General features: G+C 42.0%; 2 protein-coding genes across 3 annotated transcripts in view; one reads left to right on the forward strand and one right to left on the reverse strand.

Moving 5' to 3' along the window:
- Ncor1 (nuclear receptor corepressor 1) overlaps window positions 1-16,894 on the forward strand; it is a 159,604-nt gene extending 142,710 nt beyond the window's left edge. The window contains exons 38-46 of the mRNA XM_013347052.2: window positions 691-819; window positions 1,597-1,760; window positions 2,018-2,229; window positions 5,072-5,215; window positions 7,117-7,259; window positions 11,026-11,079; window positions 11,292-11,513; window positions 12,928-13,104; window positions 14,788-16,894. Coding sequence (XP_013202506.1) covers window positions 691-819; window positions 1,597-1,760; window positions 2,018-2,229; window positions 5,072-5,215; window positions 7,117-7,259; window positions 11,026-11,079; window positions 11,292-11,513; window positions 12,928-13,104; window positions 14,788-14,975 — 1,433 coding nt within the window. The 3' untranslated portion in view covers window positions 14,976-16,894. The remainder of the gene's footprint in view (window positions 1-690; window positions 820-1,596; window positions 1,761-2,017; window positions 2,230-5,071; window positions 5,216-7,116; window positions 7,260-11,025; window positions 11,080-11,291; window positions 11,514-12,927; window positions 13,105-14,787) is intronic.
- Ttc19 (tetratricopeptide repeat domain 19) overlaps window positions 16,344-22,630 on the reverse strand; it is a 32,797-nt gene continuing 26,510 nt past the window's right edge. The window contains exons 8-10 of one of the 2 annotated variants that reach the window (XM_026780669.1): window positions 21,201-21,355; window positions 19,523-19,640; window positions 16,344-18,723 (exon numbers count right to left, since the gene is read on the reverse strand). In XM_026780669.1, the coding sequence (XP_026636470.1) occupies window positions 18,590-18,723; window positions 19,523-19,640; window positions 21,201-21,355 (407 nt within the window). In that variant the 3' untranslated portion in view covers window positions 16,344-18,589. Of the gene's footprint in view, window positions 18,724-19,522; window positions 19,686-21,200; window positions 21,356-22,630 lie in introns of both variants that reach the window. The other variant, XM_005349887.3, reaches the window with a different exon arrangement.

A 22,630-nucleotide genomic window follows, 5' to 3' on the forward strand; every position in this document is an offset into this window, starting at 1 on the left:
GAGGGCACCAGACCTCATTACAGATGGTTGTGAGCCACCATGTGGTTGCTGGGAATTGAACTCAGGACCTTTGGAAGAGCAGGCAGTGCTCTTAACAGCTGGGCCATCTCTCCAGCCCCCATTAATTCTCTGGAGTGCTGTATGTATCTTAGAGGGTCTGTGTGGACTTCATAATTGGTTGGCACTCACCCTCCCTTTGAAGTTATTTCCTTCACATATTTCCTACCACTCCTGGCCACTTTCACAATGTAAAACTTGAGTTCTTTGAGAAAATACAGCGTTTTATAAGCAATGACTAGTCTTGGAGCAGTGAAGCAGTTTTATGGCTTATTTTGTTAAAATCAGATTGTTCCACAAAAATGGAAGTCAATTAATGGTTGAGGTCTACCCCACATTTTCTCATTAAGTACCTTTGATGGTAGCCTGTTATTTCTTTTCAAGCTCCCAGGGGCTTATCACAAATCTTAATTCTGCATTATCTTATGCCGGAGAAACCTACAACCTATTGAGATTAGGATCACAGAGGTACCTTTTACAGTCTGTGGGTTTGATTAAGTTTTATTCCTAGTATGGAATGCTATGAACATTCTTTAGCAGAATCAAAAACTAAAATATGTAAATAGATTTGAAGAACTTGGACTTTTGAAACTTTCTGTGAATTTATTTTGAAATAAGGTTCTTTTCTTAAAGTGTCTTCTCACAGGTATGAAGCACCTAGTGATGCTATTGAGGTGATAAGTCCTGCCAGCTCCCCTGCACCACCCCAGGACAAGCCACAGGCCTATCAGCCAGACATGGCTAAGGGAAATCAAGTAGAAAGTATGTCTGTTTGCCATTTCCCTATCTCATATTTGCATTAACATTTGCTTCTAATTACCTGTCTAGGCCATGGTAAGAACAACTTGTTGCCAGGTAGTCTGCTCTAGAAACATTTAGAGCTATACTAACAAAGTGCACCTTTTAAAACTAGTTATTACTCTTTTGTTTATATTTTAGTGAAAATAGATGCACCAGGGCTGGGGAGGTGTCTGTAGGTACAGTAACTACTGCACAAGCGTGAGGACCTGAATTTAGATACCTAGAACCCACACGAAAAATCCGGGCATAGCCGTGAATTCTGGAACCCCAGCATGGAGGAAGAGGTGCAGGGAGCACAAATGATGGTTCCTTAAGTTCACTGGCTAGGCAGTCTTGTTGAATCCGTGAGCATCAAGTTCAGAGAGACCTTGTCTCAAAAACCAAAATCAAGGTAGAGAGCAATAGAGGAAAGATAGTTGATACCAGCCGCTGGCCTGCACGTTCACACATCCATGCACACACTGGTCTAACAGGCTTGTGTGCTTGTGCTCGTGTGCATGCACATACACAGAGGAAAAGGGTTGGTAGCTTTGCCTACTTCTACACTCATATTTTATTCTACTAGTCTTCAGGCTTCTATCTGCATTTTTTTTTTTTGCTTCAAGATAAAAAAACAAAAATTAGGTATAAATGTGCATATCACATCCTTTTCTTATGTTCTTCTGAGTTATTAATATTTGATACTAAGTCAAGGGCAGAGGCATCCTTGGGATAATGTATCTACCTGCTGTCTACTAGATGAGCCCACTCGGCAGTATGAAGGACCACTGCATCACTATCGGTCCCAGCAGGAATCACCATCCCCACAGCAGCAGCCACCACCACCTCCGTCCTCCCAGGCAGAAGGAATGGGTCAGGTGCCCAGGACCCATCGACTGATTACACTTGCTGACCACATCTGTGTAAGCCTTTTCTTACTGCTTTAGTACTATTTGTTATTCATGCAGAAAGCAGGGCTTTTTGTTCTTGCTGTTATTTTGTTTTTTAACAAAAAAATCATAGCAGAGGTATTCAGGTTAGTTGGCCTGGGGCACTAGGAGTCTGAGGCAAGGTGAGTGCTATGAGTTGAAGGCCCTTTTGTATTCGGAATGAAACTATACTGTCTTAGGTAGGTAGCTAATAACCCTCACTGTCTACTCTTCCCTCTTCTCATTCACAGCAAATTATCACACAGGATTTTGCTAGAAATCAAGTTTCCTCACAGTCTCCTACTTCAACATTCCAAACGTCACCATCTGCGTTGGCGTCCACACCTGTGAGAACTAAACCATCAAGTCGCTACAGCCCAGAGTCTCAGGCTCAGACTGTGCTGCATCCAAGACCAGGCTCTAGAGTTTCTCCAGAAAACCTTGTGGATAAGCCCCGGGGAAGGTAGGGTCTTGCTTTGTTTTTACCAAACATATGTAAATTTTGTTGTAATAAGATAATTTTAATATGTCTAGAAGTTATGATATTCATTTCTCAAATCAAATATCATTTGTCCTTATTCTTTGGAAGGTGGGAATAGCGTGTTTTCTCTTTATAGTATGTTCCAGATGGCCATTGTCTGGGCATTAGCACTGTGTATGTGTATTAACGTATATTCAAAAGTAGTTGGGTAATATTTACAGAGAGTTCAGTATTCCTTCAAAATTCTTTCCCAGGCTGGATAGGTGGTGGAGCATGCCTATATTTCCAGCTACTCAGGAGGAAGGGCAGGAAGATTCGAAGCTCAGAGCTAGATTGGGCTATGTAATGAGACCCTGTCTCAAGGAGTTAATAACAGTAACAACAAAAAAAAAATCCAGGCTGTGCATACAGTGCAGTAGCAGGTTTGACCTCTAGAGGTGTTTGTTACCATGTTCTGTCTAAAGTTTTTCAAAAGGGAAGCAAGGGCTTTAGTTCAAAGTAACAGACTAAACATCAATTGATATTATATTTACATAGAACTAAGGAAATTAATGCTTCGTAATGCTAAGAACAAGAATGAGTATCAGTAAAACAAAGATTCTAACAAATACTTTGAATATACACAGAGGATGAATAAACTAGATAAATGGAAACGATTCTCAGGTACAAAATGAGGAGACATGATTATCCCTCAAAATGAGGAGTAGAAAGTTGTAGGGATGATGTATGCAAGAAGCTGGCTGGAACCAGGCAGGATGGCACACAAGACAGACGCAAGCAGATCACTGACCCTGTCTCGAAATAAAAAGGAAGTTGGCTGATCTTAAAAAGTAGAAAAGCCATGGATGGACTCACACCTTTAATCCCCAGCACTTGGAGATAGAGGCAGGAGGATTTCTGTGAGTTTGAGAAATAGCCAGGGCTATGTAGAGACTCTGACTCAAACAAAATAAAGTAGAAAACCTCACACTATTCTTTGTGCAGCAAATGGCCAGCTGTTTTTACTCTCACCTCCTCCCACCCCATCTCCTATCCCTGAACAACTTTTAAGCAAATATTGCATACATTTTTAAAAGCATAATTATCTTTTAAGAGGGCACCCAATCTCATTACAGATGGTTGTGAGGCACCATGTGGTTGCTGGGAATTGAACTCAGGACCTCTGGAAGAGCAGGCAGTGCTCTTAACCTCTGAGCCATCTCTCCAGCCCCAAAGTTTAGTTATCTTAAAGACAATATGAAAGCCTGCTTTTTCTCACTCTTTTTGGGTGGGGGTCTGTTTTTTGAGATAGGGTCTTTGTATGTAGCCCTCACTATCCTGGAACTGGCTGTGTAGACCAAGCTGGCCTCTATCTAGAAGAGTTCTCTCTGCCTCTGCCCCTCAGTGTTGAGATTAAAGGTGTGCAACACTAGACCAGCTTATATTTTCCTCTTTTTTAAAAAAGTACATGGGCTGGAGAGATGGCTTAATGGTTAAGAGCACTGACTGCTCTTCCAAAGGTCCTGAGTTCAATTCCCAGCAACCACATGGTGACTCACAATTATCTGTAATGAGAATACTGTATATATAATTAATTAATAAATCTTTAAAACCCTGTCTCGAAAAACCAAAAAAAAAAAAAAAAAGGAAAAAAAAAGTACAGTTATCAAGAACAGAAGGTTGACTGTAATCTGTAATCCTTCAGAGGCTGAAGAAGGAAGACATGTAGAACCCAGGAGTTCCTTTTAGATTATCCTGAAAAACAATCAATCAATCACACACACACACACTAAATAAATAAATAAGAAATAAATGAGGCAGAAAACTTGATGCTGTGGTAGCAGATTTGGAACAATTGATGACATTAATGAAGAGGGATTCCAATTGGCTTCTCCACTTATAACCTGCGTCTGTGGATCTAAATAGAGGAGGTTAGTTTCGCTCATTTTCTCTTAGTAAAACTATCTGATTTTGTCATTTAAAATGTTTATACAGGGGCTGGAGAGATGGCTCAGAGGTTAAGAGCATTGCCTCCTCTTCCTAAGGTCCTGAGTTCAGTTCCCAGCAACCACATGGTGGCTCACAACCATCTGTAACGGGGTCTGGTGCCCTCTTCTGGCCTGCAGGCATACACACAGACAGAATATTGTATACATAATAAATAAATAAATATTTAAAAAAAATAAAAAAAAAATAAAATGTTTATACAATCCATTTTGCTGTCATGGTTCTGGGAATGCATCGAAGGCTAGGCAAGTGGCCTACTACTGATCATACCTAGGGGAGCCCTGTAGTTAGAATAGATGTACATCACAAGCCATATGGAAATGGCTAGTAATTGGGGAGAAGAGATAGGAAGATATGGCTGTTTGTTTTGACATTTACAAAATACATAAAATGGGGGTGGGGCTGGAAAGATGGCTCACTGGTTAAGAGCACTGGCCGCTTTTCCAGAGGAAGAGCACCCACATGGCAGTTCACAGCTGTCTGTAACTCCAGTTCCCAGGGATCTGACATTCTCACACTGACACACATACAGGCAAAACCCCAATGTACATAAAAAAATAAACGAATCTTTACAAAATACATAAATGGCTAGAGTATGTAAAGTTAAATATGTAAACTAAAGGGTGAGCCGTAAAGGACAGACCATGAGGATGGTCAGGGTTCCTTCTCCCCTTGTGGGTGTTAAGGTTAGAGGTTCACAGATAAACCTCAAAAAACTCAACAACTTTCATGATTTTAAGAAGAGAGCAGGATTGATAAAATTATACATAGTAAATGCAGACATTGACTCAGAGATGACCCTGGAGTAAAACATAAAATATTGCATTTTCCACCCCAGCAGGCCTGGAAAGTCTCCAGAGAGGAGTCATATCTCATCAGAGCCCTATGAGCCCATCTCCCCACCCCAAGTTCCTGCTGTGCATGAGAAGCAGGACAGCATGCTGCTCTTGTCGCAGAGGGGAGTGGAGCCTACAGAGCAGAGGTGGGTCAGGGGCAGGCTGCGCCTAAGGCTTTCCTTAAGACACTGCCTTTTCTGTTTGTGTGGTACTTTTATATCAGGGAAGAACATCTAAGAGTATTTTCCCCATGAGCTAATACTACTAGATGTTAGCCAAAACACATTAACCAAGTTAGAGAAACTCCGTCATTATTCCTGCATGTTAATCCTTCTAGACCCTTTGGGCAGCAGGTGGTGGTGATTCAGCCAGCTTTGAGTACCTGTCCTATTTCAGGTGTTGTAGACTGTACACAGACTGTGCCTTTTAGATTTTCTTCTCACCTCATTCTAACCCTAATTTTGACCTGAGTGACTTCATTTGTCCTGTCTCACTGCTCTGTATCTCAGCAGAGTTAAGTATACTAAGGCACACTGAGTAAAGCACCCGGTCACTAGCATGGCGTTTTCATTTCAGAACTAGGCCTATGAATCTCCATTTCCTACTGTTTCACCCTAATATTCTCTGTTGTCTTGAGCTTTTTTCTTGAGTCACAGTTTCTTGGCATTAACATCCTTTAATGCCAAGAGCCAAATACATGATTTGATGGTGGCCAAAACTGGTAGAGAGAGTCCAGTTTTAAAACAGGTCTGTCTAATTCTAAGCTGCTGATGAATTTCTCAGAATTAATTGAATGTACCTGTAGATAATAGAATACATGTTGTTATCTCTAGTGAAATGAGGGGGTAAATAATTTGCATTCATATTTTCCCAGATTGAATTTTTATGCACAGGGACCATGTCTTCTTTTTTTCTTTCTTCACAGATAGTTTTCTGTCTAAATGCTGAGTGAATACACATGACCAGACAGTGTTGTCAACAATGTGTTGTGTTACCGTCCCTGTTAGGGGAAGCTATCAGTGAAATAATGAGATCCTTTGTATTAAAACTCAGTTCCTCTGTTGTTTGTCTGAAAATGATTATAATAGTTAGGCAATTTTATGTAGCTACTACAGCTATTTTGCTGAAGTCCAACTTATGGGCTAAATATGAGCCTTTGCTGTTTTACAGGTAGGTGTTACTAGTCATGACTAGTGTACTTAAAAGAATTCCTAGCTTACATAACCAGTCTGCTATTAAGCAAAAAAACCTGATAAGCTGTTTCTAGGTTTTCCAATTAATACTTTGCCATTTTATTCCTTAAGAATTTGTGCTGACCGGGGGCTGGAGAGATGGCTCAGTGGTTAAGAGCATTGCCTGCTCTTCCAAAGGTTCTGAGTTCAATTCCCAGCAACCACATGGTGGCTCACAACCATCCATAATGAGGTCTGGTGCCCTCTTCTGGCCTGCAGACATACACACAGACAGAATATTGTATACATAATAAATAAATAAAATGTTTAAAAAAAAAAAAGAATTTGTGCTGACCGCAGCGGTGACACACATCTCATCCCAGCACTCGGGAGGCAGAGGCAGGTGGATCTCTAGGAGTCCGAGACCTGCCTGTCTACAAAAAGAGATCCAGAGAAACCCTGTCTCAAAATCAAAACAATCCCCCCCCCCCCAAAAAAAAAAGATTTTGTGCTATAGATTAGCCAAGCATGGTGGCACATACCTATGATCCCAGCACTGGAGAGGCAGGCAGATCTATCTCTCTGAGTTCGAGGCCGGCCTGGTTTACTTAGTTCCAGGACAGACACTGTCTCAAACAGTCAGTAAAAAAGGAAATAAACTATGCTGTAGATCATCTTCATTTCAATTCTAATTTTGCTGTTTCATCTTTCAGAGCCAAAAATATTTGACTATTTCCAAACAAGTTTCTGGTCACATCCTGTTTCCCAAACAGAATAAATAGGGAGGCAGTAGTTTTCCAAGTACTCTGTGCCTGTAAAAGGAATGTTCCTAGGGTTAGGAGTGCATAATCCTAACAGAATTGTATTCCTGACAGGAATGATTCTCGATCACCAGGAAGTATAAGCTACTTGCCTTCCTTCTTCACCAAGCTCGAAAGCACATCACCCATGGTTAAATCAAAGAAGCAGGAAATTTTTCGTAAGTTGAACTCCTCTGGTGGAGGTGACTCTGATATGGGTAAGTGGGATTTCTTTCGTGAACCCCGAATAAAACACACATTAACAATGCTATCTCAGCGTTGCCTTTTTTATAGTCCTGAGTTTGAAGGTTTTTACAGAGCATCTTGATTCTATACAGTGTTAGCAAATTCACAAATGGTTCCTTCTCAGGAAACAGCCACTCAGGTGTTTCTGAAGCCATCTGTCTTTATGGGGAACTAATGCTGGATCTAGGGCACATTTTCTTTACATGTGACTAAATTCTGCACAGGTTTTTATTGGTGTCTCTCTTGTTTTAAAGCTCTTTTGTTTTACTTTTATCTATTTGAACCATCTCCATAAAACATTTCTTAAAATATTCAAAAACCGTGTTTTCCATGAGCCTTGCCTTTCAGTCCTTTTTCAACAATCGCTCTTTACTCACCTTTGTAATTCTATTATCTCACTTTAGTTAGCTTACTTTGTAATTCAAATCAATATTATCTGTCCTAAGGTTATCATTCTTACTATAGTGTAAGAGTATCTTTCCATTAGCAGCCTGAACAACTAAGTTACACAACTGTGCCTAAAAACAGATGCCAGGGTGTCAGTGGACTCCTGAAACCACCTCTCTCCTGCTCTGTTTTGAGAATTACTAGTTCTGGGTGTTGGACAGTGTGATTTATTCTTCTTCGTCCTGCTTGTCTTCTAACCGACCAGGAGCTGACAGGCCCTCAAGGGTCTTGGTGCAGTCTTGTGGCATGCAGATGCAACTATGAGAATACACTTACTGTGTACCACACTGCATGTGATTATCTCCATTTTATAAATGAGGAAGAAAATGGAGTCAGAGGTTTAGTAACTGATGGTTACCCCAGAAGTAACACAGCTGGAACTCCAGCCCAGCATTCTAACATGAATCTCTTCTCCCGCCGACATGCCCCTCCAGCAGCTCAGTCCTCAGTCTCCAAGCCTGCTGGAAACTGTCGCGGGAAAGCTGTACGGCAGCCTCTTGCTTTCCATCAGATCACTGCTGTACTAGTATTGCACGTCCTATGTTAGTTAACAGCCTGTTTTGTTTTGAGTCCCGAGACAAGGTTTCTCTGTCTAGAACTAGCTCTGTAGACCAGGCTGGCCTGGATTGCCCAGAGATCTGTCGTCTGCCTCTGCCTCCTGAGTCCTGGGATTAAAGGTGGTATGCTACCACCACTTGCTAGCCAGTCTTAATTAACCAGCGATAGACAATCTAGAGAGATTTGTCTCTGATCTGTCATTTGCTAGTCTTCTGACCCTGTCAGAAGAAATTCTGGGCTCTGAAGCTAAACGGCTAGACAGGTGTGTAAATTACATCTCTACTACTCATGATTACTATTCATTACATGCCACTCTGTTGAATGGTGAGAAAAGGATGAGCCCCACACCACTCATTGAGAGCATACTCCGTCTCTAAATTATTAAATGTATCTTTCTTTGCTTTTCTTCATTTTAGTACAGCAAATATAGATTTATTACAGAAAAGTGAGCAATAACTTCCAAGAATGGAAGGGGTTTCAAGATAGGAATACCCTGGATTCTCTTTAATTGGCGACAGATTGTAGAACGCTGACCAAACTGCCAGATTTACAGTGACCAAGCTACCCGTGTTATCATGAGAAGCACTACATCACAGACCTTTGGTCTCCAGTTTTCAAGTCTCCTCTACTCACAGCCCTAAAGTCGCCAAGAGAACAAACAAATCAGTGGCTCTCCGCCTCTTAAGAGACACCGTTCCAAGCACACAGACACACAGGCCAAGGAACAGCAGGCTGTTGGGACCATTTCAGTCCCTAGTTTGGTCTTACCTGGCTAACGGGGAGGAGACTTGACAGAGCACGCTGTGAGTTTATGAGGCCCACTGAACAGCTTTTCTGTTAATGTTTTCACACTGTCCTCAGCTAACTGGTCATTTAGCAGTATTTACTAATCTGAGGTCTGTTGATAGCTGACGGTCTTACAAGTGTTTTGCGAAGTTACCTGATGGGGATAGTATGTTGGAGTTTTAAGGCCAAAACTAATAAAACTGTGTTAGAATCCGGGATTATTTTATTTTTCGTGTTTTTGCCTACATGTTTGTGTACTACATGTGAGATGCCTGCAAGGGACAGAGGACAGTGTGTATCCCCTGGGACTGGAGTACAGCTGTCTGTAAGCTGTCGTGAGTGCTGGAAATCAAACCCGTGTCCTCTGGAAGAGCACTTAATCACTGAGCCATCTCTCCAGCCCCAAGAACATGGGATTTTTTTTTTAATTGCTAAGAGTTCTCACTATAGAAAAAGGAATTTATATTTAAAAACCAGTGGTTCTAGGGCACAACTGAGTCCTTACTGGCAAACAGCTGAAAATCCAAAAGCCACCAAGCCAAAAAACCTGCAGAGTTAGCTCTTTCGTTGCCTCAGATCCTCTTTTTGGGCCATTTCTGGTTTCCTCAGCTCAGCCTGGCCCTTGTTTGCTCCAGAGCTCTCAACACCTTTTCCCTTACACACCATAATTTGGGGGCATTTAAAACTGAATTTCATACTGAAACCCTTGAATTTGTATTTGTGTCTGACATCTGGTTTTTGTTTTGTTTTTGTAACAGCTCTAGCTGTCCTGAAACTTCCTTTGTTGACCAGACTGGCATCGAACTGAGAGGTCTCCTGAGACCTGGGATTAGGGGCATTGTTGCCACCATCCAGCCCAACTTTTTATTTTATCTAGAGTCCATCACTCGGTCTTTTATAAAACTGAACACCCACTCTGCTCCCCACACCAAGTCCCTGCTCTTCATAACCCGTTGTTCAATCTACTCCTTTCTCCTCCTCCTCCTCTGTTAAGTCGGGTCTCCAGTGCTTTCTTTTCCATCATTTGTAAGCAATTGCCGCATCTCACTGCACCATGGCCATCTGAGGGCTTTTTAAGTATGTAAACTCTAAGACCCCAAGAATTTAGGAAATGGTTTCGAGGCCAGCCTGATCTATGTAAAGTTCCAGGACAGCCAGGGCTACTTAAGACTTTGTCTTTATTTTTAAAACCAAGTAGAAAATGGCATTTTGCTAAAATAGATTTTATATATGAAAGCAGCACACTTAACTGTAAGCTCTGAAAGTAAAAGGAGAGCCACATTCTGAGTGGTATTAACAATTGTTTAGATTATATTCACCTGAAATTTTCAGACAGGGTCTCTAATTGTGGCACTGAGATCCTTCTGCTTCTGCCTCCCAAGTACCCCATGGCTTACATGTGCCACCACACTCCCGTGGAGTCGTCTTTTATTGCTTTTTACTCTAGGATGGCTCAGTCGGTAATGCTTCACTCTTGGGGCACAAAATGGTTTTTCTTTTTTTATTCAAGTTGCAAATTATAAGTTGTGTGACACTTTGCCAGTAACTAATAATGGGTCAAGGCAGAATCTTTGGGTACTTCTTAGGGTGTCTGAAGCCCACGCCTTCATCCCTAGGAAACCTAGATTCCTGTTCTGCAATGACTTTTTCCTGTTTGTTTGCACTGCTCTCAGGAATGTAACATCTCTCTCGTGTGAATTATCTTATTCACGTTTTGAGTTTTCTACCTCAAATATGACCTGATTTTTTATTTATTTATTTTTTATTTTTTTTTATTTTTTTCTTTTATTTTTTATGTTCTCCAGCCTCAAGAAAGGTATTTTCATCATCTCATTTCCACATAATGAAATGTAGAAAACCAAAGGGTTAATTTTATTCTAGAATTTCTTGAGACTTTGTATCATGATTATCTCATCTCAATTAACCTCAAGATTTGTTTGAATACAGCAGCTGCGCAGCCAGGAACTGAGATCTTCAATCTGCCAGCAGTTACAACATCAGGTAAGAGTTCTAAATCCTTGCTGAAGACTGAGCACTACAAAGAAACAGTAGGGAGGACGCCGAGTACTGCATCTCACTGTGAGCTTTCTCAGCATTGTGCCAGGGGTCTGAATGCTGAACTTCACCAAGCTGGAGAGCCCAGATTTTCTTTGTTTCCCTTTGCTATGATCTGCCTCAGAAACAAGCAGCAGTACACTGCCTTGTCTCCTCAGGTGCAGTTAGCTCAAGAAGCCATTCTTTTGCCGATCCTGCCAGTAATCTTGGTCTAGAAGACATCATCAGAAAGGCTCTCATGGGAAGTTTTGATGATAAAGTAGAAGACCATGGTGTGGTCATGCCCCAGCCTGTGGGAGTTGTGTCTGGTAGTGCCAGCACCTCAGTTGTGACCAGCAGTGAGACACGGAGAGATGAAGGGGACCCATCACCTCATTCAGGTAAGGTGTTTGGTTCAATGCTCTGTTGGATCACTGAGAACTCCTGTGCTGGAAGAGGGTGTTGTTGAATCCACTGGAAGTGGAGTTACCACCATGTGGGTACCAGGAATTTAATCTGGGGTCCTGGGCAAGAGTCACAAGTGCTCTTAATAACCACTGCATCATCTCTCCAGCCCCAGTGTTGGTGTTTTGCTGTGTCATTTACTGTCCTAATAAATATGGCCAAATCTCAGTGTAGCTGTAAGTCATCGCAGAAGAAACCACAGAAAGGGAGCAAAACCCCACAATGGCAAAGACATGGGCCACCAGTGCTACCCACCTGGGCTTGATCCCTAGAACCAGCAGGACAGAAGGAAACACTGATACCTGCATCCCTACTCCACACACCTCAGACAAAAAGATGTTTGAACCCACAAAGCCATTGGATGGATGGGAATTACTCAACAAGTCTTTTGCAAACACGAGATACATATTGGTGTGAGATGATTTACAACCTATAAATCAAGCCAACAGAAAGAATATTTATATCAAGTTACCTCATATGGTTTTTCCCTGTTTTCAGGTAAAACTCTCTCTGTGGCAAAGGAAAGGGGAAAAGCAATGAATGTTCAGTGTTTGCGTCTCCCTCCCCTATAACTTAGACATAGTACCTTTGGACAATATCAACTCACTATTCTAGAAAAGTAAAGTATTAATTCTGCTCTTCCAATTTTTATTGGTTGTATATTTGTGTTTTTCTTGGCAACTATAGGCGGTTAAAATGATACTGGTTGTGTACAATTGGGGTAGGGTAAAACTGCTGGGGCTGAGAGAAAAATGTGCTAAGTGGCTTCTTAATTTAATATTTAATATTTAGTCATAGAGCCCAGTCATTGGAGGAACTAGAAAGAGCCGGTGAGACTTGAAGAGTATCTGCTATGGCCTACCCTTTACTTCAGTGGCCTAAGTCCTCTACTTGCTTCTTTTATTTATTTTTTTTAATTTATTTATTAAAGATTTCCGTCTCTTCACCGCCACCGCCTCCCATTTCTCTCCCCCTCCCCCAATCAAGTCCCCCTGCCTCCTCAGCCCGAAGAGCACTTAGGGTTCCCTGACCTGTGGGAAGTCCAAGGAACCCCCACCTCCATCCAGGTCTAGTAAGTTGATACTTGCTTCTTTTAAATTGAGATGGAGGCAGGGGCAAAGGGAAGCAGATGTTTATTACCATTACCTACACTGAGGCCAGCAGGTTTATAGGATGATGTGCCTACCTCCGCCTTACAGACCGCTCTGACTTTAACACAGGATCCTTCGTGCTACCACTATGGTTTTTCACTTGGCATTATAACCAGCATTTCGGTAGGCACTGTTGCTGTCACTGAGAAGTTAAATTATTTATCAGTAGTTAATATAGTAACTTGAATTTCACTTTCAGGAGTATGCAAACCAAAACTGATCAACAAATCAAATAGCCGGAAGTCTAAATCTCCTATTCCTGGGCAAAGCTACTTAGGAACTGAGCGGCCTTCTTCAGTCTCCTCTGTACATTCAGAAGGTGATTACCACAGGCAGACACCAGGATGGGCCTGGGAAGACAGGCCCTCTTCAACAGGTGGGGGAGTGTTGAGGAGCCTCACTTAACTGATAAAAACGAAATTCATTTTGTGTCAGTACTTTGTTAATGTTACCTGCTTGTGAATTCGATGTTATGGCTTGGGCAAGAACTGTAGTTTTCTCTCCTTCCTTCTCTTCCTTCCCTTCCTTTCATGTGTGTGCGTTTGAGACAGGGTTTCTCTGTGTAGCTCTGGCTCTCCTCAAGCTCACACAGATCCGCCTGCCTCTGGCTCCTGAATACTACCACTGCCCAGCAGAACTATAGTTTTCTCTATCATTACTTGGATCTACTTTTCACAAGACCATTTATATTTATGTGATCCATACATTGCCATCTCTGTACTATGCTGGTTGGTAACCAGGAATTGCAAATAAGTCTGGATTCAGCTCTTCCGTGAACTTTATCCAGATGAAATGTCACCCAAAATGTCTCTCATGTTTAGCTTTTTACTAAGAAATCAGAATCCAAACTAGGAAACACAATGTTGTAACAAAAGCTAGCACGCCTGTAGGTTTACATCTCCACAAATGTCTCACATGCATATGTGTGAGAGCTTTTAAAAACATAACTATAGCGGGTCAGTGAGATGATGAAATGTCTTTACTGTAAAGTAACTGCAGGCCTAATGGCCTGAGTTTAATCCACCTACATAAAAGTGGCAGAGGAGAATCATTTCCCCAAGTGTCCTTAGACTTCCACCTACATTATGGCACAAGCATGCCCAACACATATCATACACAACACAAACAAGAATTAAATATGTTTTAAGAAATAACCATGTTTTTGAAAGGAAGATTAAAAAATAAAATTGGCATATCTGCTGTCGATTTTAGAGACTGAATTATGTTTTTTTCCTTATGCATTCCCCACCCCCAAATCTGAAATGAGACCTTCCCCTGCATGCCTAACAATTCCATAGTTATTGTATCTATACACTTCAAGGTCTCTGTCTTTTAAACCTCTGCTGCCATGTGTAAAAGGCTTATGCATTAGAAATCTCCCACGGAAGCAATGCACACATTAGTGGGTAGGTCAGCGTACAGCAGTGTTACATCATTGCACCGGCACACGAATGTGTGCTTTGTCCTCCTTTCCTGCCTGGCCCCTCCCACTGGTTGTCTTCTTCCCTGCTCACACCCTTCTCACTTTCCTTCACCCAGCGGTTTTCCTGCCTCCTTTGTTCCATTATTTTAGGGAAATATTTTTTTTATTAGCTATTAGAGGACTTGATAAAATGCATGTTTTATGGCTTACAATGATAGGAGGAACTGTGGGGAAAGTACAATTAGGCAATCTAGAAATGGAAAAGAAAATGGTGTTCTTGTTAATGTGTCCAATTTTAAATCTCATACACATTTAAATCAGCCTAGTGAGACTGTAGAGAGGTCACACAGCCTGGCCCAGCTCCTGGGCACTCGCCATGTGCTGAGCACTGCATTTCTACTGGAAAGTTATTCGTGTCGCTAGGCTCCTCCAGTTAGATCTCTGTGGAGATCCATGATGAGATAGCACAGACTTTTTATCCCTACCCATGTGGTTACTTGTATTATTTATCCTTTTGAGAATTAAACCAATCAAGGCATCACAAGACCATTTACTGTAATACTCCTGCTCTGTTCCATCCTGTAAATATCGCATTGGACGCTAATGACACTAAAAATCTCATTTTCCTTTTGTCAGGTTCTACTCAGTTCCCCTACAATCCTCTGACCCTGCGGATGCTCAGCAGCACACCCCCAACACCAATTGCGTGTGCCCCGTCTGCCATCAACCAAGCAGCTCCTCATCAACAGAACCGCATCTGGGAGCGGGAACCTGCCCCGCTGCTCTCAGCGCAATATGAGACACTGTCTGACAGTGACGACTGACCTGTGCATAGGAAGAAACTCTGGCTCTGATTTTAATTGCAGATTAAAAAAATTCTGCCCTCCTATGATTTGTGCCCAGAGACTTCTCAGGAGAGCCAGGGCCACAGATGAAGAAGAAATGATGGAAGTTCATTTGGAAAATCAAATGGGAAAAAAACAAATCTACCCTGCCTCTAATACAGGCAATTCAATGGATTATAACAGGGGAGGGTTAAGTGTAGAGTTTTTTTTTTAAAGTGGACAATTCCTGTTTGTAAAGGAAACCATGATGTCTTTAAATCACTCTTCTGTAAATAGAACCTTTTTGCAGTGTATCCCCTTTGCTGTAGTATCTGGTGTACTTAAATTTAAATCAGCACATCAACATTGGGGGTAATTTTTTAAATTCTTTGTCTATCTTTTTAACCCCAGCCTTCTAAACAACCTCACACAGCACAGTTATACAGTACTGGCTGTCATGGGCATTGTATTTCGTTTCCTCTAAATTCAACTTTCCCCGGTAAATCTTGTGAAAATGTTTAGGTTTTTACCACATACCCTGTCATAAAAGCTGAATGAGGTCACAGGGCAGGAGCGCAGAGCGTCATTGTGAGTTTCCAGTGCAGGCTTTGCTGTCATTAGTAGCACTGAAAACAAACCTACTGCATGGGTATGTTAGAGTTCAGTTTTAAAGTTTAAAGGCTTGAGGCATACCTCAATGTTTATGCACACTGGTAATTTAACCATGCCCCTAAGTATTCTGCATTTGATGCAGCCCAACAAAGCTTTTGTTCTGAAATAAATTTGACTATCCTGTCCATAGCTACAGTACATCATTTGTGACTTCAGAATCTTCGTGTCTCAGGTTTCAAACAAGAAACTTTTCTTTGATACATATCTGGCTGAGTTAAAAAGATAATCTGTACAGAACCTTGGTCTTCCAGGCTTGTTTTATGCTGCATCCTGAACTAACCAATGAACACAAGTCCTTTCCTATCTGCATCAGCGCCTACTCTGCTTCTACAGAACACGAGTAAAGTGTTTTCAAGGTGCAAGTAATTTAAAGACTTAATTTTTAAATTATGGTACTGGAGGATCACGTTTTTATTAAAAATTACTTGGTGTGTTTTTAGATTTGTTTTCACACAGCTTTATCATGGTGTTCATGCTTCTTCCACTGCATACAGACACTTAGTGGTTTGGGGATAATGCCACTGAGAATTGACAGGAGAAAGTCTCGAGAACCACTGCCTGAGCTCCGCTTAGCATCTGGACCACTGGTTTCTAATCCCCACCCCCCTTTGTTTTTATAGATGGAGACACAGGCTCAAATTTGCCCATATAACTTAGCAAGTAATAAAGACAGACATTTGAGATCTTAAACTTTAGCCATGCATGGTAGCGTACACCTTTAATCTCAGCACTTGGGAAGCAGAAGCAGGCAAATCACTAAAAGTATAAGGCTAGCCTGGATTACAAGGTGAGTTCTGGGCCAGCCAAAGCTACAATGAGACAGAATTCTTATCACCTGTAAAGTCTGCAAGTGTCCAAAGTATACCTTTACAATAGTCATGAACATAACAAAGACTAAAGTTTGATTAAAGCCCCCCCCCCCACCAAAGTTCCAGTAATAGCCTAGAACTTAGTAAGTCATAAATGATGAGGACTGACCCGTTCTAGGTTGGGTTCAGTTTAGGATACATCAGCCTAGAAGACGGTCCCATGCGCACCACAATACAACATGACATCCAGTATAATTTCCTAGTTCAAAACAACTAGAACAGAATCCTCAGAGTTTACCTAGAGAGGGGGAGGTATGCCTTACTGTGAGACTAAGGGAGGAAGCAGGCACTGAGACTTAGGAAATCAGCCACAATTCAAAGTGTAGCATAGCATTTTTTGTGGGCCAACACTATATAACACATGCACATACAACTAAATCAAGGTCTTCCAGTAGAGGTAATATTCTGACAACTTTCCAGTCTATTTAGTGAGAAATTTTATACTACACTTTAAATTTTCATATGCTGTGATTCTGTCTTACATACCCTTATGCCCTGACAACTCCAGTAACATGGTGTAGTTCAAATGAAATTAAATGTAAATTGTTTAAAGTTGTAATCAGTAAAAGGAGATCAGTCCCTCTGTCTCACTGCCTTTTTTATAACAGTGCAAATGAGTGCTCCAGGAACATGCACCTTGGACCATCTATCTGAGAACTACAGTCTCCCAGCCACACCACAGGACCAGGAGGTGGATCACCACAGAGGATTAAAAATCCTAAGACTTTACTTTTGGTAACTCTGGAATTATGAAATAGTAAAACATTCTCAAAGCAAAAAGTGACTGAAATCTCTTGTTATTCTTCACTGATGGGATCACATTAGCTGGGGAGAAAGTGGTAAATGAGCACAGATGGAAATGTCAGAACTCCCGTGCACAACACAGAATTCTGGTTTACTTCTGAGGACCTGGGCCTTAGGGTTTTCCTTTTAGTAACTCAGTTATAACTCAGTTATTTTTCTACGATTCAAAGATTATTAGCATACATACAATATTGTATAGCCTCTAGTTTATTATGAAGATTCTCCCAGTACAAACATAGGAACCAAAAGCCCATTGGCCCGTCCTGTTCACGTCACCGACCTCCACCGGGATGCCAACACCACCTGTTCCTTCAGGGCACCCAGAAAACATATTTTTTTCTCTCTCAGGCAATGGACATCTGCCAGGCTGTAGAGGTAAAGGCATCCAATTGTGTATCGTGTATGTGTGTACTCTGAGGCAGTGACTAAGTTTTTTAATGCCTGATAGTAGATTCAAGTCATCAGACCAAGAATCTAATTGGTTTCCCACTTAACAGGCGTGAATACAGAGATTGCAAAATAGCCAGTGCTGCTAAGTAGGATCCAGGTCAGTGGTTCCACACTGCCAACGGCATGCATCAGTGCTATCAGTATTGTTACCGGGTTCAGCTCGGCATACCGTGGGACTGGCTGTAAAGGAAGCCCACTGCCCACTTCAGAAGTGAATGCTGCTTACTGGAGGCCAACTAGAATTATTATCTCCCCCACATTGACTAAATTTTGCAATGCTTCATTAAAAGACTATAAAATAACTCACCAAAATCTTCCTGTGCCATCAGACAAGTAACTTGTTTGCCAGAAATGGATAGAGAAGAGAAAGCAGGAACCAAAATCTTAGGGAAAGTATAATGACCACACCGTGGAGAATGTGGCCACCTAAGAGTCTACAGTTTTCACGGACCAGATGGACGGCCTCTCTCACGCTGCACTGGGAAGTGGCACATCACACCAAGCTCTCGTAAGTTACTGTCAGTACAGGGTAGAAGCTGCTGCAACTTTACACACACAAGTAGGGCCAGGCACAGTCCCAGCACTTGGGGGACTGAAGCAGGAGGACTCCAAGTTGGAGGCCCATCTCAAAGTAAACTAAATTTAGAAATAAAAGTGGCAGTGTATACTTGTCCTTCAGCGAGGTTGAGTTGAAGAAAGCTGAATTCCAACAATGATTCACACCACCGCTTGAGATCCAGACACGGAAGAACATCACTCCTTTGGGCTACCAGAGATCACCCTCTCTACAACAAAACGAACTTACATAGCTTAACAAAATTAGGTCAAAAGTCTACTTTTTCTTGACAGCTCAGCCAATTCTTCCCTGATGTGCTGTACAGAAACCTCATCTCTTTTCAGCTCTGCTTGCTTCAGTGCTTCCTGGAAGATCTCTTTTGCTTGTGTGTATCGTTCTAAAATAACCCAAAGAAAGGGGAGAAGAAAATATGTGTTTTCAGAGTGACTAAAGAGAACCCACTCCTCGTGAGGATGTGTGTTTGGTTTACTGGGGGCTGTCTCATCATGTGTACTGACAACTGGTTTCGAGAATTTGAGCTAGAGTAGGTGTCAGCTTAGGTGCTTAGTGCTGTGGAATCACTAGTGCCCTTTATGATGGTGGCCTTTTCCCTCGGGCAAAGATTTCACAATTGTGTATGCAACAGAGGCAATAACCCCAAGTTTATGGAAACCTGAGTGATATGGACTAGCAGGAAACAATGCTGTATCATATTGAGGCTTCAGAGCACCGAGGAATTTTACCTGTAAAAACAATGTAAGTCTGTAAAGTACTACAGAGACAGAACCTGTGCCTGCAAAGTATTCTCTACCTTCACGTTGTCGTGCAGAGTTGTGGAAATTGTGTGAAGTAAGCAAAATAGTACATTAAAACAAATGCATTTTCTGCCCTTATTTAGCCAACCTTTTAACCCAGGGCAGCGGCTCTCAACCTTCCTAATTCCTCATGTGGTGACCCCCAACAACAAAATTACTTCTACTTTCTAACTGTAATTTTGCTCCTGATTTGTGATGTAAATCTGTGTTTTCTGGTAGTCTCAGGTGATCCTGTAAAGGGATGTTTCCAACAGGGTGACAACAGTTTGAGAACCATTGATTTGGGGTTTTCTTCATTGCCATTTGCCCTCCCCAAAATTGTTTCACTTCAAAGTGCAGCAATGCCTTTCTGAGAAGGCAGTCTGTTTCCACTCTACCTACCTCTGTGTATCAAGATGGCAGCCAGATTGCTGAGCACCATGTGCAGCTCAGGGTGATTGATCTCTCTTGCCAGATCTGACGCCTTCTGCATATAAATGTAGGCATCCTCAAAGTGGCCCTGTGCATCCAGAGTAGTAGCCAAGTCACTCATCAGCACAATGGTCTACGAGAAGAAAAAGCATCCTTTTCTTTACAAATACACCAACACCAACATTAACCTGAAGGTTGGAACACTGTACCCACAGACATACAGTCTTCACCTTTATCCTTTATAAGGATTCCTCAGAATTAGAGGGGGCAAACTGCAGGCACCTGTTGATCCACACTCTGCTCTGGAAGGTTGTGGACTTAGAGCAGGGGTGGGAGGCAGCACTGGGGAGTGCGTCTGTGCCTCCCTGCATCTCAGCAGCGTTCCTGCCACGACCGCCACCCCTGGAGAAAGACATCACTCGGACTTTGAAACCGAGAAAAAGGTAGCTGGTGCTCCAAATTTCATTCAGGCTCTCTGGATTAAGTCCTAAATATTCCATGTTCAGTCTCGTTTGTTCTATATGGTGGGCTGCAGGCATTCAGACAAGGCATCTACTCTTTAGCCGAAGAAGAGATGATCTAAATTCTGTATTCAGTATTCTAACAAGGCTTTGTTTTGCCTGCTTTGAAAAACCATATAAAGTTCTGTAATAGTGGTCTTAAAAGTTGATTTTTAAGGACTATGGCCATGGATCAGTGGTAGAACCCTTGCCTTGAATTTATGAGACCCTAGGTTTAATCGCTAGTCCTGCCAAAAAGAAAAAAAAATTAAAGTTCCTATTTCCTCACCTCCCATAGTAACACAGGAGGCAAAGATACTCATATATTAACTACCATTTACTTACAAGGTTCTGACTGATATGGAAGAAAGTTCTGTAATGCAGTGGTTATGGTACTGCTTCCTGTTTAGTTTTGGTTTTTAAAGACAGGGTTTCTCTGTGGCTTTGAAGCCTATCCTGGAACTAGTTCTGTAGACCAGGCTGGCCTCGAACTCACAGAGATCCGCCTGCTTCTGCCTCCCAAGTGCTAGGATTAAAGGTGTGTGCCACCACAGTCCGGCTATGGTACTGCTTCTAATTGGTGTGCGGAGATTCAGGTCAAGGGTAGAGCACTTGCCCAGTACAAAGCCCCTGGGTCTACTCCACAGCACCAGGAGGGGAAAAAAAAAAAAAGGTTCTCACTAGTAATCAGTGGCCCCTGTGAAACATGAGACTGCATATTCTGAAGCTTTGAAAGCACACACTTGGTTAGACCTGTCCTGTATAAAGACTGCTGTGTAAGCCACCATGGCTCATATAAAAGGGTCTACACAGAGCCAGTGACTGACCAACAATATCAAACCCTCCGTGAAACAAGTAGTGGCTGGGAATAGTGAGCCGATGAGCTGGTGGAAAGAAAGTGAGCGGACTGCATGTAAACCTTATACCCTCACCACTGTTCAGCCTGGCCACACTGAATCTAGAGCCTCACCGATGCTAAGCAAGCTCTCTACCACTCTTCCCAAACCTTTGTCTCTTTCTCCTTTTAACATGGGATCTCACTAATTTGGTCACAGCCTTGAGCCTGTGACCTTAAGGCCCATCTTCAAAGCTGCACCACCAGGCCTGGCTTACACACACTATTCCTCAGAACGGCCTTCCTCCTTTACCTGTGGGTGTCTTTCTCCTTGTATCTCTTGACAAATCTGCAGGGCTTTTTCATACATTCTTTGTGCCTGTGACAGCTGCCTGGAGAATAGCAGATAGCGTGCACAAGAGTCCAAGCACATGCCAAGGAGAAGGTAGGTATTAGCTTTCTCTTCCACTAAGAAAGGAAGAAAGGCATCGTGAGAACGTAATGATTATTTACAAAGGTGACAAAAGAAGCCAATCTACTTCACTGTGGCCACAAGACTCCACTGAATGCTTCAGTCCTCACTACAGGATCAAAGAGTTCACACAGCTATTCAAATATTGAATATTTTAAATTGGTAACTAGTAATCAGAAAAGATTAAGTAGTTGAGCTTGGTGGTGCACACCTTTAATCCCAGCACTTGGAAGGCAAAGGCAGACAGATCTCTGTGAGTTCAAAGCCAGCCTGGTCTACAGAGTGAGTTCCAGGACAGTCAGGGCTGTTACAGGGAGAAATTGTGATTCAAAAGAAAATAAATGATGATTAGGATAGATTTAAAGTAGAATGACTTAACAATATATAAAAGAACAATAAAAATTAGAGTATAAGAAAAACTGCAGTAAGAAACCAAGAATACTCGGAATTCTGTAATGGTCACAAGTCAAATTTAGTCTCAAGCCAGATTTAAAGGACATAATCCAATTTTCAAAGAATAGGGGCTGGGCACCGACAGAACTGACTACAAACTTCACACCTGATCCACCTGAAGAGCACAAGCCGCAGATCTAGAAATCAGGGCCCAGTTACAAGACCTCAAAAAAATGTCGAAACCCCATGAGTGAGAATGAGTCAAAGTCCACAAAGAACTTGGAGCCGTGGGTTTTATGTTTTGTTTTGTTTATTCCCGATAGCCTACGTTGGCCTCAAACTTCCATCAATCTTCCTGCCTCAGCCTTCTGAGGATAAAGACTACAGGCATGACCAACCAGCTATGGCTTAGGTAATTTTAGGTAAGAAAACTGCCAGCTACCCCCTGAAGATGTCTAATTAAATTACCAGCAGAGCTAGCATTCCTTCATCTTTTAAGGTTTTCAGGAAATTTACAAATGGCTACAAAGCTTTAAAAATACTATGTAACTAAGTAACACCATTACCAGTTCCTGAAGAGAGCGCTCCAAGAAAACAATGAAGCTATGATGGGTGCGCATAGTCATGGTCAGAATAATGAAATAATTATAGTTTAAAAAGCAGAAATCTAAAATAATTTTGTTTTGCTTAATCATAAAAGGTCAATACCAACTTTGAAGGCAAGGCTAGAGCTCATGAAGCCCTGGGTTCGAGCCCAGTCCAGGTTTGGTAGCACACACCTATAACCCCAGCACAGCCCAGTCCAGGTTTGGTAGCACACACCTAGAACCCAAGCACAGCCCAGTCCAGGTTTGGTAGCACACACCTAGAACCCCAGC

Source organism: Microtus ochrogaster, chromosome 7, assembly GCF_000317375.1.
Source record: "Microtus ochrogaster isolate Prairie Vole_2 chromosome 7, MicOch1.0, whole genome shotgun sequence".
In the NCBI taxonomy this organism is placed as follows: Eukaryota; Metazoa; Chordata; class Mammalia; order Rodentia; family Cricetidae; genus Microtus; species Microtus ochrogaster.